At 40.7% G+C, this 15,465-nt stretch overlaps 1 protein-coding gene across 1 annotated transcript; it reads left to right on the forward strand.

Moving 5' to 3' along the window:
* The first annotated feature begins 3,937 nt into the window (after positions 1-3,937).
* CTSO (cathepsin O) lies at positions 3,938-15,415 on the forward strand. The gene is made up of 8 exons (XM_054823590.1): positions 3,938-4,390; positions 5,703-5,808; positions 6,747-6,880; positions 8,065-8,232; positions 9,702-9,823; positions 11,032-11,195; positions 11,652-11,744; positions 13,456-15,415. Exons 1-8 carry the CDS (start codon positions 4,112-4,114, stop codon positions 13,488-13,490), a joined length of 1,101 nt encoding a protein of 366 aa, XP_054679565.1. The 5' UTR covers positions 3,938-4,111; the 3' UTR covers positions 13,491-15,415.
* The last annotated feature ends 50 nt before the right edge of the window (positions 15,416-15,465 follow it).

The raw sequence follows: 15,465 nt of genomic DNA on the forward strand, positions 1-15,465 counted from the left end.
TCTCGTTACTGCCCTCAGCAGCAGCAGTATCCATCCTTGGAAGAATTGTCTTCAACTCAGAAGTAATTTATTGCATTTTGCCTTTGTTGCTATGACAATTATAAACACAGAGGCCAAAGGGCACTGAAGCTAGGCTGTCTAACAAGACTGAATTTACTATTTCAAACAATTATGCAAAAATCAGTGGGGGAAAAAAAGCCAGTCTACTAAATATTAACATGCTCTCTCATTCTGATCCTGTAATACTACGAAAATCCACCCACTAATTACACTGTTATAAGTTGCAAGTAATTTTAGAAATGGGTGTTTTGCACCTGATGAGAAAAATTCTCTTAATAAAAGAATATCTTCATTTAAAGAAAACATCTTACAATGAGTTTAGAAGTTCCTAAATATATATTCATTATTGCTTCTTCCTTTAGTATGCATTGTTTGGGCTCATGAAATACTTCTAATGAATAGCCAGAACAACAAACAGATATGTAAATGCCATTACAATATATTTTAAAATAAGCATTTACAATTACAAAATTCTAAATAAGACTTTCTTAAAAAATCTTGCAACATAAAGTATACACTTACATAAAAAGATTTTAATCACCTGTCTGCAGTGACCTGTGTAACTAATACATGGCTTACCTGTGTCAATGAAGCAATAAGGATTGGTATCAATAAAACCTTTAAAAACCAACCAGTCAAAAACCCCACAAACTTTCTACCTTATTACTTTTTATAGGCCTGATCCTGATGCTATTTTTACAATTGTATTTTATCTTAACAAAGCAAAGCTAGATTTACACTGCAGTAATTCAAAACAGAGCAAGGGTTGCATGCCTACAGACAGAACTCTCTACGTATTTTCATGGGGTTTTGTTCATCTAAGCACAAGTACAAAATGCTTTAATAGTATGGTAATTTAGCGGAAGAATAAAGGATTCTGAAACACTTTGGCTGTCAGTCGCCTACCTTTTGCTGTTTGTTATGTGTCTTTTCTCCCTAAGCCAGTCATCAGAGGAGACACTGACTTTTCTAACACTCTCTCCTCTACAACAAAATAGACACATCTACTTAGCACCCAGAGAAGGCAAACCCAGGAGAAACACACTTTTTCCTCTTGATATGCTGTACGTAATTTTTAATGCAAATCAATCTGGGATATATTTGTTTTCCCGAAATAGGAGAGGATTTTTTTGTTTGTTTGGGGGGTTGCTTATTTATTTTAATTAAATTAAAAATTAAAACTGCATGGTTTACAACCACCTTTCCAAAAGTCCTTTGCTGCCCTCACGTGTTTCATAGGAAAAGTAACTCTTGAAGTCTACATACAAAATAAAATAACTTTGCCAAGCAAGACAACATCTTCTCCTGTTATGAACAAGACATAGTCCATGGAAATAACTGAAAAATACGTGAAAGTTTATTTCTTTCTTCTAGTAAAGCTGACTGGTTTAGAATTTAACGATTATATATTAAAAATAAGAAAAATTTATTCAGTTTGAGATAAACATAAGTTCCAAGCAACAGATTTCAAAGCTAGCAGGCTAATTTATGGAAATTTGATGATGTTAGCCTGGTGTAAAATTTGAAACACTTTATTTCAAAACTTACTTTTCATTAAAGCTAATTTCAGCACCTTTCTGCTGCTTATACTGACTGGCAAAGAAACTTCTTTCCTGTTCCATTATACTATACATAAAATCATGTCACTGTTGCATTAAGGCTTCCATTACTGTCGCAACCAGTACATCCAAAGCTACGGTTCCCATACCAAGCTTTCCTTTGACACTCCCACCAGCCACTGCCCTGCACTCCTCCTGAGGGTCTCACCCTGCCACAGACACCATTAGCAGACACCTGGAGTCACAGTTTGACAGATTTTGCACTCAGAATTTGGCTGCTGAGGTTCAGACTGTCCTTAAAAAGCCTTCACTGTTCACTTCTCATGTTACTGTCTTCATCCTATCCAGTCCCTACACTGATCCCAGACCTAATTATGTCCATACAAGTTTGCAATAACATCTATTATGCCAATCCTGGGTTTACAATGATAAAATACATCAGAATAACCAATAAAATCTGCTCTGTTAACAAGCTCTTTCATACTCTGGTTATAAGCCACAAATAGCCCTTCTGTGCCAAAATTGGTGACAGTTTAGCTGATCCCCCAACAGCCATTCCACAGGAGGGGGAAGGCAAAGGCAGAGCTGGATCATGATCCCCACAGGGTTGTTCAACCCTGGACATGAGCTATTTGGTGGGATCACATCATAAACTTTTATTTATACTGACAGGCTTTTCCTGAACTGCAGCAATTGTCTTACCATTAGAACTAACACCATATGAGTGCCTTTAAACTGCCTCAACTTCTCAGTAATGACAGTACGTTAACTTCTCTCTTCACTACAGAAATATGTAGAACTCTTGGCTATAAAGCAGAATGATGAATTTTTCTTTCCATGATTAAGAAAAGCTGCCTGCATGATAAACATTCTGCAAATAAATACAAGTGCTCCTTTATCAATGGGGTAGACAGGAGGGAACTGTTGTCATCTCATGAATAAAGTACTGGGGTTTGTTCTCTCTTCCCCTGACAGCTAATAACTCTGGTATCATAGTCTCACTCTAGAAAAGCTTTTTGCCATTGCCATTTAGTTGCTCATTTTTTAAAAAGCTAGCAGATGCAGCATAAGGACTGCCAACATCAAAATACTTTCACCATTCTAGTCACTGAAAATAGCAAAAGGCCTTTTTATGTGAAGGGAGGGGAGAGGCTTAAACGCTTATGTAACCCAGAGAACTCTGTAGCGCTGCTGATTAAAGTTAGTTAAATCCTTCTCCACTCACCAGTGGTGAGATGCCAGACATTAGTCAAGCACTCAAACTGCTGCTGAAGCTACCTGGCCCCCTCTCAAAGAGGGATTACCATCCCAGAGAGGAATGCTACAAAAAAGCCAGTTCTCAGAAGTCAGCAAGCCCAGGTGTTTGAACAGGGCTGACAGGATAGAGAGAGGCACAGCTGACTGAGCCACAGCCCTGACCCACCCTCCACAGCCATTAGTTTAATCCTTTGGCTTTTACTTGCCAAGGCTGTACATACCTATTCACCTAGAAATTAAAAATACATGGACCTCTTGCATTTCATACGGTATAATTTCTCTTTCAAACTTGTATTTTTGGATAAAATGCTGGACAGGACATTAAATGCGCCAGGACAGGGCACCTGTGCTTTCACCTTGTGGGAACAAGATAGGAGTAGGTTAAAACATACAAATATGCTAATTACAAATACTGTGTAAAAATACCTGGGGTGGGAATTAACAAAACAGACTGTGTTAACTTATACCAGCCTAATGAAGTTAGAAATGCCAAATGCTAACATGCTCGCTCAAGCACCAGCTCATGACCAGTCTCTAAGGAAACCAATGAGCCACCATAAGCACACAGAGGTTTCTCTCAAATATTTTCTTCCAGCATAACCTAATTGCACCACACACCAGAGCCTGAGGACCGTGGCTATGCAGCACAGAGTAGTTTTTCTCTCCCCACCAGTGGGGATAATTTAACCTATAAACTGCATTTCTGCTGCCCCAAAGAAGCAACTACACCTTCTCTTTCCTACTGGCAACCCAGTTTCCAGGTACCAACTAACTTTCCTCAGTTTAACCTAGTAGTTAACTGAATGCTCAGCATCTCTTCAGCCCTGCGCGCCTCACCGTGCATCTCCCACACGGAAAAACACCGCGTGAAACACGGGCTTTTTCCAGGCGCTGCCGGGAACCCCGAAACACAGCAAAAGCGGCGGCAGGACACCCGAAGGCAGCCGCACCCCCGAGCCGGGCCACTCGCAGGAGCACCGCGAGGTGCGGTGCAAGAGACACTACTGCCGGGCGGCCACCATTTCATGCTCTGCCTCGGCCCGCCCCGCCCCGCCCGGCGGGGTGCCGGCCCCTCGCGCCGGCCTGCCCCCAGGCCCGCTGTAGGAGGGGGCGGAGGACTGCCTGCGGGCAGAGGCTGGGAAGAACGGTGCTGTCAGCCCACTCTGCCCCACGAAAACAGCCCGGCCGCAAGCTCCGCGGGGTGGGTGGGGGGCGCTCCCGAGACCCCACCCGCCATGACATGGCGGCCCGGGGCGGGGCGGCGGCCGGGGACCCGGCAGGGAGCGGGCCCCGCTGCCCAGCGCGGCGTGGCGCGACCCGTCGCTCGCCCCTGCCCGTCGATGGGGGTGCTGGCGTTGGCGCTTCTCTGCTGCCTGCTGCGGGCAGGCAGCGCCGCCCTCTTGGCGCCTGCAGGCACCCGGCTTGGGGAGGAGGGCGGCGGCGGCGATCGTCCGGGCCGCCCTCCGTGGGACGGAGGTGGCCGGGAGAAAGAAGCGGCGGCGGCGGCCCTTCGGGTAGGTGTCCCTGCCCGCACTTACACTCGCGATTCGCGCTACACAGCGGGCCCTGCTGCCGCCGTGCTGGCTGCGGGCTCCGCCGAGGGAGGAGGGGTGGCGAGGTGCCGCTCTGCCGCTGCTAACTGGGTAACTGGAGGGTGAGAGGTGGAGGAAGGTGGCACGGCAGAGCTCTTCAGCCCGGAGTACCGAAGCCCGCTCCGGCATCTTTTGCTGTTTAGTTTTCCTCAGCCTGCTCGGTTTCCCCTTAAGTTACGGGGGCTGGGGTATCGCTGCTTTTCTCCCCTTCCCCGTTTCTGACGCCAGGTGTCAGCCCCGGACCGAGGAGCCTCGGGCCCCGTCCTGGCCTCCCGGCGCGGCGGGAAGCGGGTTTCACCCGTCCCGTGCCTCACGTCTCCGGCTGTACAGAGATTCCTGTCAAAGCACTTTCCCGGGGAAACGGGGCAACCGGGAAAGTCAGGCAGGGCGGCACCACCCTGCCGGCTGTGGTGTCCCCCTTTCCGCATCGTGCCTGACGAGAGGTGCCTGGGGGAGCCGGGCGGGTGTCAGTCTAACGGGGCGGCGGGGTGGTTACCGGGGCCGAGGGAGCGCGGTAGCAGCCCGGCCTGCTGCTGGCCCCCGTGGCGTTGGTGGGACCGCAGGTGATGCTGCTGTGGGTTCCTCCCTTGCGTGACAACCCAGCGTGCACCAGCGGACGTCGTCTGCTGAGAAGGTGTGATGAAGTTATCATAAACACAGAAGGTGGCATTAATTTTTTGTTATTTCATGTTGAACTTTGTCAGCAGAAGAACTTGGGGAGAGGAGTGTCAGATTGTCTTGCTTTTGTAGGTCAAAACCATGTTTTTCAGAGATTTAGGATTCCTGATAATTTAAACTTTAGGGCTTTTTATTATCTTTAGGCTATTATACCGTTCTTTTGCTTTATAAGGACATAAAGCAAGACAGGGTTCTCTCTTATCTGAAGACATTGTTATGTATCTCTGAACCACAAGGTTTGTTGTGCTGTCAAAGAAGGGCATGAGATGAGTTTGACCCAATTTGTTCTCAGCTTGCCTGTTTTGTCTGTCTCATACCAATCTTTTACCCTCAATGCACTTAACATGTTTTTTGGGTATCTTTCTTGGAGTTGAAATTAGTCTAATGGCTTTCATATTTGATAGGTTTGATAGGAATCCATGATGAATCTGAGGTGAACAGCTGTCTTGTTATCTAAGTTCATGTTTACTGTTGCTAACCTTTTATTTTTCTTGCTCTTATGGTTTTGTCTCTACTGCTAACTTAATAATGTCCACATATTTTTTTTTTCCTTCAGGAAAGTGCTAAAAGAATTAGATTACTAAATTCATCATCAAAAGATAATATGACTGCTTTCTATGGAATAAATCAGTTTTCTCACCTGTTTCCTGAAGAGTTCAAAGGTATATATGCTGGCTGCTGCTAATGCCTTTTCTGTTATTTTCTTTATTATTTCCCAGAACCTTGTATCTTTCATGTTTACAGATTCTTCCAGTGCTGAGAGTCAGCTAGTTTACAATGTCTGGTACCAAACTGTAAGTACTTCTGAAGGATACAACAATCCTCTTCATGTTTCTCTAGTCTTGCAAGGTTGAATTGCCCAGAGCCTGAATTTGATTTAGTATACAGACCCTTCTTTCCTCTGTTCTCACTGGGCCTTAAAGCCTTCTTCAGTTCCTATTCCCTATCCCAAGGCAAAATTGACTACTATCCAAACAATGCTCGGGGGGGCAAGGCTGTACAATGCTAGCTATGACTTTCAGGAGCAATATGACATCCTTAATTTTTTCTATTAAGAAAATTTGTCTGATACCTATCCTAATCTTCCCTTCTTGGTGTTCAAGTCTGCTTTTATGTGCTCTATTCATCGTGGGATTTCACACCTTTTTTAATTTTAAATAATTAAGCAAGGCTTTTTTAGTGAAAAACTAGCAATTTGCGTATGTTTCAGAATCTTTACATTATTCTCTTCTTATTTTCCCCTTTTACCTGACTAAAATAAAGTAATATTTTTTCCAGTGAGTAAAATGTGAAAATTTTCAAACAAAACTTGTTTTATGGAGTGGTTGTTGATCGGCTTTAGTAAATCTTCATGCTTTGTACCCACATTCCCTACATGGAATATTTCTGTTCTTTCCAGAACTGTGGGAATATTTACATTTGTTCTGGAGTATAATTGTTATTTTAAAATACATGAATTTTCTATGGATTTGAGAATGAGATGTAATCTCATGATTGTAACTGCAGATCAAAGTTATCTCTATGGCTTCTAGTAAAACAATTGTTTGTGGGGTTTTTTTTTAAGTTAATAGATTTATAGATGTTTGTATTCTGTGTTTAGCTATTTACTTAAGAAGCATACCTCACAAACTTCCCAGATACATAAAAGTGCCAAGCGGAAAGGAAAAGCCTTTGCCCAAGAAGTTTGACTGGAGGGACAAGGAAGTCATTGCAGAAGTGAGAAATCAGCAAACAGTAAGTCCTGGTGTTTTCCTTTCCTGGTTCTCAAGCACTGCTCAGAGGCAGTTCCAGCAGGTAGGTCCTAGAGCACAGTGAAGGTTTTGGAAGGGATCAGCACTGCCTCCAAACTCCTTGCACAAGTATGGCTGGTTGAACATATACAAAGTCACATAGCGTTTTATGCAAAGCGGGATTAGACTTAAAAGCATGAGATGCAAAAGTTGTGCATTTAGAAATTGTGCAATTACAAGCTGTGCGTAATACTTTTTTTTGATCTAGTTAACCAAATCTGCAAATATTTTGCACTATGTGTATTTTGTATTTTTCTGAAGAGACTGAGGTAAGTTCAGTACCTAACTTCACCGCCTCATTTCACCTGGATGGGTATAGATCCTCTGCTGTTGTTTTCTCTCATGATTGAATGCCCTTGGCTGGTCAACACCTGTATCTTTACCATTGAACACCTCAGGGGATGCATTTGTGGTAGGAGGATAACCAGATCCCACATGATTACAGTTTATCCCAAAGTGGTTATGGTCACCAGTAAGAAACAAACAAGCTGTTAAATCCCCAATGTCTTTCCTTTCTGTGCTTTACATAGTGTAACCTGGACCTTGCCTAGGAATAAATTCTGCTTCCTATTTTAAATGCCACAGCTTAAAGAGCCTAGAACTGCAGTACAGATTCTGTTACTGTCTAAGAATTTTTCTACTCTGTTTAATTTCAGTTTACTGTTTCTTAAATTGTAATCTAATATATTTCTATAAAATGCTTCAGACTGTAGAGTGTTGTAGACTGTCTCCTTAAGTGCATCCTTTTCAAAAACTTACTAACTAATGTGGTTAAAAAATAATTTCATCCTGAGCCCAAATCCTTCTTTAAGAAAGTAGATGTCTCAGTAAAAAGCACCCTCAGACCTATCCTAAAGGGCAAAAATTAATCAGGAAGGAATCCTTAAAATCAGACACCCGTAATGCATTTCTAGCTTTCAGGGAGCGCTACAGGTGAACAAAACAGTTCAATATTTTAAATGGCTGATTAAATTTATTTATTACTGCCTTAAAAATGAAGTTCAAGGATGATGTAGTAAATGAAGAGCATTAGAACACCCTTTTGTCTCTTTTTTTTTTTTTTTTATATTAGGCTTCAAAAACAAAGCTGACTTTTTCTTTCTCCCGTTTCCCTTCTCTTTGTACCAGTGTGGAGGCTGCTGGGCTTTCAGCGTTGTGGGTAGTGTAGAGTCTGCCTATGCAATTAAAGGAAATAACCTGGAAGAACTCAGTGTACAGCAGGTTATTGACTGTTCATACAATAATTATGGCTGCAGCGGGGGATCCACTGTTAGTGCTTTGAGCTGGCTGAACCAGGTTTGAAACTTTTCATAAATCTTGAACCCTTCCTTAGCTTTCATATGAACATTCTTTTTTACTGGGAAAAAGTGATGGGGAAGGTGGAGCGTACAGTTCATCTGATTTTTTTTAATGTATGTGTGTATATGTACGTATGTATGCATATACGTGTGTGTGTGTATATGTGTATGCGTATTTAGTTAGTCTGGAATCAACAGAGAGTTTGTTCAATGAGAATTTAAACTTGGTTGGAATTTATGGTCTATATATGTTCTTGTGAATGTAACAAATCAACTCACAGGGGTTGAAAATAACGTTCCTACAGTATTTCCACTGAATTCAATTGGAACTGCAGACATACAGTACCAGTGTATCCACTGGTATCCACCAGTTTATCCACTTGTCATTTTGTGGATTTGAGTGTCCAGTTTAGGCACCAGCATCTGGGGAAAAGGAGAGATGTTGAGATTTTCTGCTTTCAAATTTCTATGGTTTCTGTTGTGAACACTCTAAAATCATGCACAAGTCTGGAGAACCTCAGAATAGAATTAAGTGCGTTTACCTTTGTTTTACTTGCAACGCAAAACATTGAAAATGCAGACATAGCCATGAAAAATGCAAAATGTGTGTTAATGATATATGTAAGCAGAAACATTTTAATATCTTCAGAATAAAAAGTACTCTCTAGGATTACACTTTGAGTTATAAGAGTATAAAAAGAAGTCCTTAGTTTTTTTAAGTTTTAAAAAAAATCCTGATGGTCCTTTTTAAGAAGATTCATATAAACCTGGCTAATAACAGTATAGATAACTTGTTTAAGTTTGCATTTTAAGAGAGACAGAGGATAATCATCTGGATTCCTCTGAAGCAAAATTCCCTCTTGCTTGGCAACAGAGGGACTACAAATGAATTAGACTGGAGGAGACACTGTCATAAACATACTGTACAGCAGAAGACCAGTAAAGTGTAAAAAGTTGATGCAGTAGCTTTGCAGCTGGACTTTCATCTGTGGCAGCCATTATAATACATTATATACTAGAGTGAGGATTTGATGCTAATAGCAGAATTGGACTTAATATTTTATGTAACTGTTCTTGGGATATTTGTGGTTCTTGAACTGTGCCAAGGAGAGGATAATTTTTTGTGTGGATGTCACTTGAAGAGAATGAATGGTCATTCATTAAATGAATGCATAGTCTCTGTGTCTTGACATTGATGAGGTTGCTTACGAGGCTAATTTAAACCAGAGATACCTTTTAAATTTCGTTCATTATTTAAAGACTTCTGAATCCCTTCTGAAGCTTTCTCCATGAACAAGAAAACTAGAGATAGTAAATACCTTATTTCCCAGTATGACATTCTTATTTCTAATCTCAGCAAGAACACACTGAATTTTGAGTGAGTTCTGTGGTCATTTTCAGTGTATTTTGACCTGCGTAGTGTTAAAGTCAAAGGCATTAAATTCTCATTCATTTATCTTCTTGCAGACAAAAGTAAAACTCGTGAGAGATTCAGAATACACTTTTAAAGCTCAGACAGGACTATGCCATTATTTTGGACGCTCAGATTTTGGAGTATCAATAACAGGATTTGCTGCGTATGACTTCAGGTAGCTACTATTGATTCTTTTTATTTGCTGTACTTTTCCTTCTGTGTTCAGTAACTGTGGAGTAAGCTACAGCCAATAGTGCATTGACCAGCCAAAGGTTACGAGGTCGATTGCATCAGTTCTGTAGGTACGTACTGGCTAAGAATTAATACATAACATTTTTGAGAGTTAAGGCTTGCCACAGTGAATCCAGTCAGCACTAAGCTTGTTCAAATTAGAAAGCTTAAGTCTGTGTCTTGAAATTAGGTCTTTTAAATTGGCTATATTTGAACTGGAACATTGAGTCAGTTACAAGTTTTAATAAGTGAACATTACACTGCTTAAGTATCAGAAACAGTAAATCCTACCAATAGTAGTTGGAATTTGTTGAAAAATTTAGGAAGTAGTCAGTTACTTCATCCGTTTACATACCCACCCGCATCCTCCTCCAGCCCATGACTTGACAAACAATGTCATCATCTAAATTTTGTAAAGACAACTGGTCGCTTTTTAGGTTTCGGTGCCAAGAAAGTTTGTTTCTAGTTTTTATCAGTACAGTACAGCTGGATACTGAACTGACAAGAAATATAATTTTGACTAGAAATTGAATTACTGCCAGATACAAGTAACTAAAATCAATTATAGCTTTGCCAGTCTGTCTTTGCCAAATTTAGTTATTCCACACACCATGCAGTAATGAAAATTTCCTGTTCCAGTATATCAGACAAATAAAACCCTGTGAGGATGCTAACGATAGTGTCTGATAGTGGTAATGCCCTGTGGTTTTATATGTTTGAGATACATATTTTAGTGTGTTACTGTGTATGATACAAGAGGTACTTCTGTATGTTTGAAAAAATAATGGCAAATAATAATATAGACTAATGTTTTGTCCAAAGTTGTTTTATAATTGAAAAAGGTGATGTATAAAAGGTACGTAGTGCTCACCATTGCCCACTGACTTGACCCCAAAACCTGCTTCTTTTTAATGGCATCATGTCTTTGGATCTGTACCTTTCCCATAGTCTGTGTGCCCTGTATCTGTATTACTGTGTTGCAGTACATGAAATACATATTTATTGATGTATGTTATGGGGTATGTAGAACTTACAGGAAATGATTGAATTATTTGATTTTTAAATTGTACTTAACAAGTAGATTACCACCACTCAAACGGCTTTAGTGTGCTAACTTAAGTCACTCGGCATTATCACTCACGTCTTTCACAGCGGTCAGGAAGAAGAAATGATGAGGATGCTTGTTAACTGGGGCCCTTTGGCAGTAACAGTAGATGCAGTTAGCTGGCAGGATTATCTTGGTGGCATCATACAGTATCACTGCTCCAGTGGAAGAGCAAATCATGCTGTTCTCATCACTGGTTTTGACAGAACAGGTACGTTTCCATCAACTGAATATCAGCCCAGTAGGTTTTGTGTTTTTTTCTCTTGCAACTTGCCTCCTGTGGGGCGGATAGGTGATTAAAATCCAGAACTGGGTGTTCTGTTGAGAGCTGTTTGGTTTGGTGTCACATCAGTTCTGGAAAAACAGTCTGACCCCAGGAGAAATTCTCCTCTTGTCTGTGCTCCTTCAGTTCTGTGGGACTTCATGTCCTTGTAAAGACACGAACACAGCTATGTATGTCTTTACGCTAGCAGAGGATATATCCAGTCTGTTCAGCACTGGACTATCAACTCTATCCTCTAGGTGAACAGCAGTAGGTTTCACTGTACTGTATCATCCAAGCATCATAAACTATGAGATACTAACACGGTAATTAACTCTGTAGAGCGTTAGAAGTTTTTTATGCTTCCCACATATTATCTCTTGTTCCTGAAAATGTCTCTTCCAGGTAATATCCCGTACTGGATTATACAGAACTCTTGGGGGCCTACATGGGGAATAGACGGCTATGTTCGTGTTAAGATAGGCGGCAATGTCTGTGGTAAGTTTGACAAAAAATAATTAAAGTAGTAAAGGCCACATGCTGGGATGTGTTTCTCCATGTAAGTAAAGCAGTATAATGGGATCCTCAGAGACGAAATAAAAATCATTGCTGTGTTTTAAAAGAGGTTAGATGAGTCCAGGTGGGAAAATAAATAAAGCAGTTGCTAGTGCAGTTGCTAGTTCAGCCAAGCCATATAGCTGAATGATTGAAAAACACCATACAAAGGTAAAGCTATATAAGGCGTAACAAATAAAATGCTATTGTACCTTACCATGAACAGGTAATGGCACTGTAAAGTATACAGCCATGTGTCACAGTTCTAGGTTAGTGCCATCGCTATACTCAGTGTAGGTAAAACAGCTGCTGGCCTTGTCTGGTGGATGCAATTATCTCTGGGCTCAGTTTAACAAACAAATATGGAAAGTGGATCTGCCCATGCTTGGGGATTCTGTACCCTGCTTGTGGCTTTTCTGGTAGGATAGAGGTATATACTTTTAGTGCTAGTTCCATCTCCTGCCCTGTTACCTGCATGAGATTTTTCTTGGGTGTTTGAGGGGAGTTTTGTGGTGTTAAGTACCCAGTTGCTGGATAAGGCAGGTGAAGCTCCTGTTTACCGGCAAAGATTGCTGAGCCACATTGCTGGGATTGGACTACTAGATAGTAGGTGTGTGTCGATTGAATTTTTGTCTGTTAGATTAACACTGTAGGTCTTCTGTTGGCTTTCCCTTCCATGGATGTTTCACAGTAGCTCTCACAGCCATTGTAAAAGGTGTTAGATGATGTAAATCATGTGCAAATAAAAATAGATAATACTCAGTTTGGCTGCACTCCGTGAAGATCAGGACAACGTATCCAATCATAGATTTTCTGTGTTGCTAAAACTTGTTCATATTGTTGTTGTATAAAAAAACCTATTTGGAAAGAGTTGTTTAGAAATAGTGAGAATTAAAGCAAGTCTATTACAGAGGTGGTTAGGAAGAACAGCTGTGTTATTTTTGAAATATGTTCTTTCAAAAACCAGGATCTTTTACATTTTTTGCAGTGTGCCACACCAGAACAATCCAGCAAAGGCTAGTAGTTGTTCTGTTTCCCTCAAAGATGTTGTCTTCTGATTTAGAGGTGCTCTCATAACACTTTTGAGGTTATAAGAGCCATCGCCCTTTGATACCTTCACAGGCTGTAGTCAGACTTCGCTTTCAGTGCTGGAAGGAGTACAACAGTGCAAACAGACTTGAACTGAGCAGGAGTAAAAGCCTAGTTTGTTCTGTGTTTGTGTGTGTGTATATGAGTGTTCGAAAATGTGTCTTGTAAGGGAATTTGTGATCTCCAGTCTCTTGGTGAGCTTTCAAAGCTGCATAGCTTCATATTGTCTATCCATTGCTAATGCATATGATTAAAAGGGAGAGGATAGCAAGGTTTAAATTGCTTTTCAGCACCCAGATTGGACTAATTCTGAATCCTGAGAAAGGATCTAAAGTTTTGAACATGAAAGCAGAGGAGAGAGGAGTCTAGAGCACAGCTAAAATAGTGTCAGGCAGTGAAGAAATAAAAAGCTTGCAGCTGATTCCCTGCCCCCTCTCCTCACCCCAGCGGTTCACCGTCATGGCATGGAAGAGAGAGGGCGTTATAGGAATATGAATTCTGGGAACTTATTTCTGGCAAGTCTTCAATTCCAGTATTTATTAAAAAAAATTTGTTTCATTTGCAGGTATAGCAGATACAGTTTCATTAGTATTTGTTTGACACTTCCTGGCCAAAGACCACGATTATCATTTGGATAACAGTTTGGCACACACTGTATGTGAAGATTTTCTTCAAAGGAGCATTTTCAAAAATAAGAAACAACTGTAAGGGCAATTCCTGCTTTTCAGCAGTACAGGAATGGGTTGGCTGGAGTTTTTAAAAATTCCACTGTTTGGAATGTGTGTTGCATATTAAATCTCTCATGGAATAAGAAGACTCGGAATTGACTGCAGAGTACACAAAAAGAAGTTACAAAGACGGACTGAAACTGTGAGTGGGAACTGTATCCAGGTGTTGAATACTACTCCATAAAACAGTCTTACAAGGAAAGAAGTGATGACAAATGATAAGGAATCTGGATCAAATAATGAATAGTATGACAGAATATAATCAAAAGACTTTGAATCATGAAGAACCATGATTAGGTCTGCTTTTATGGGGTGGGGAGGAAGGGCAGTTGGAAGAAAATACTCTCTGTTATGCTTTGATAGATGTCTTGGCTTTTCTAGTACCTCTGACAGACATGTACATTTTGTCTTCCTCCTTTTTATGAAATCTTACCTTTCCTCTACAGCTAGAATACTAGAAGAGGGAAATGGAGAGTTAAAGTTGTTCCCTGAGCACCCATGGTCTCTGAAGTGCTGCAGTCCTTCACTTTCAGTCTTCAGACTGTTATTGGGTAAATATGACTTCAGAGATTTTCAGAGCAGGGAGTGTGTTTTGGAAAGTGCCTGGAATATCAGAGTCTTCTGGATTAATTTGTTAGATGGATAGAAAATTAAGAAGTAACTGTATTTAGACAAACAGAGGCAGTTCTAGTGGTTTAACATCCTGTGTCCTGGCAGGATGTATGTGTTTGCAAATCAACATTTCCGTGCTTTGAGAGCTGTGTCAGTTCCATGCCTTCTCTCTTCTCTACTTCACGTCTAACAGTGAAGCCAGTTGCAAAACAGAAATTAAAAAAGGTACTTATTATAGAAAAAATTGTGAGGGTGAGGTTTGTTTGAGTATTTATTTGCGACCTTTAGAAAGTCAGCAATTACAGAGTACCCCAAATAGAGTGGATGTTAAATTTCCCTATATTAACTGAAATGATAGGTGGGACTTGCTGGGAATCAAAAAGTGATTCCAGCCCTGCTGACCTGTAAAACTGCACTTACAGGCAAATGTAACTGGAATTCACAACCAAACAACATGTAATTCTGAAATGCTCTGAACCTTTCATCTGGAATGCTTTACCTGTATCTTTTATGAAGCACTACTATGAAAAGTATTGAAGTAATTTTGTAATTTTTGCATCCAACTTACTGAACCATGTTAATAGATCAGCATATTGTAACCTTTTTATGACAAATGCAATGAGTGTTCATAAATGTCTGTTGCAAGTATTGTCATTTTAGTCTTTCTACTTCTAAGCGTTAATATTTTAAATGAAAGGAAGACCAAGTGCGATGTTCCGCTACTTCAGGTTCCACTCCTTACTGAATTTACTGGCTGAAAACTTGAGATTAACAAAAGGGAAAGTCTTCTGTAGTCTTACAGTCTTCTGTAGTCCAGCCTTCCCTTAGCAGTTCACAAACAGCAGATAGCACACTTCCATAACTAGAAAACAACAGCCAGAGTGCCCAACTGGCATTGCTAAGAGTAGTGTTGTGACAATAGTATCAAACACAGGTGTTCCACCAGTGTTTTTGAGGTGGTACTACCAGCCATAAGTACTAAAGTCCTGAGATACAGAGCAACTCACCAGAAATTAAGGCCTACAGTCTATTACCAAGGAGAGTGTTTAAAAAGATGGGAGTCCATCTAAGGAGAAGACAGCACAGCTTTATGAATATTCTACAGCCAATTTTGCCTCACTTTTATTATATATCAATTTTATCCTTATTTCAGTGATACTTTGAATAAAAAACACTTTAAATGCCTGTCATACTTTTGTTTGAACTTTATGCTTGCTTTAGAAGAAGACTTAACA

This window comes from Grus americana, chromosome 4, assembly GCF_028858705.1.
Source record: "Grus americana isolate bGruAme1 chromosome 4, bGruAme1.mat, whole genome shotgun sequence".
Taxonomy (NCBI): Eukaryota; Metazoa; Chordata; class Aves; order Gruiformes; family Gruidae; genus Grus; species Grus americana.

Coding starts and splice junctions, on each gene's coding strand:
- CTSO (XM_054823590.1), top strand. CDS start 4,112: ATGACATGGCGGCCCGGGGCGGGGCGGCGGCCGGGGACCCGGCAGGGA. Junction 9,824..11,031: donor TTTGCTGCGTATGACTTCAG/GTAGCTACTATT, acceptor CGTCTTTCACAG/CGGTCAGGAAGAAGAAATGA. Junction 11,745..13,455: donor GATAGGCGGCAATGTCTGTG/GTAAGTTTGACA, acceptor TTTCATTTGCAG/GTATAGCAGATACAGTTTCA.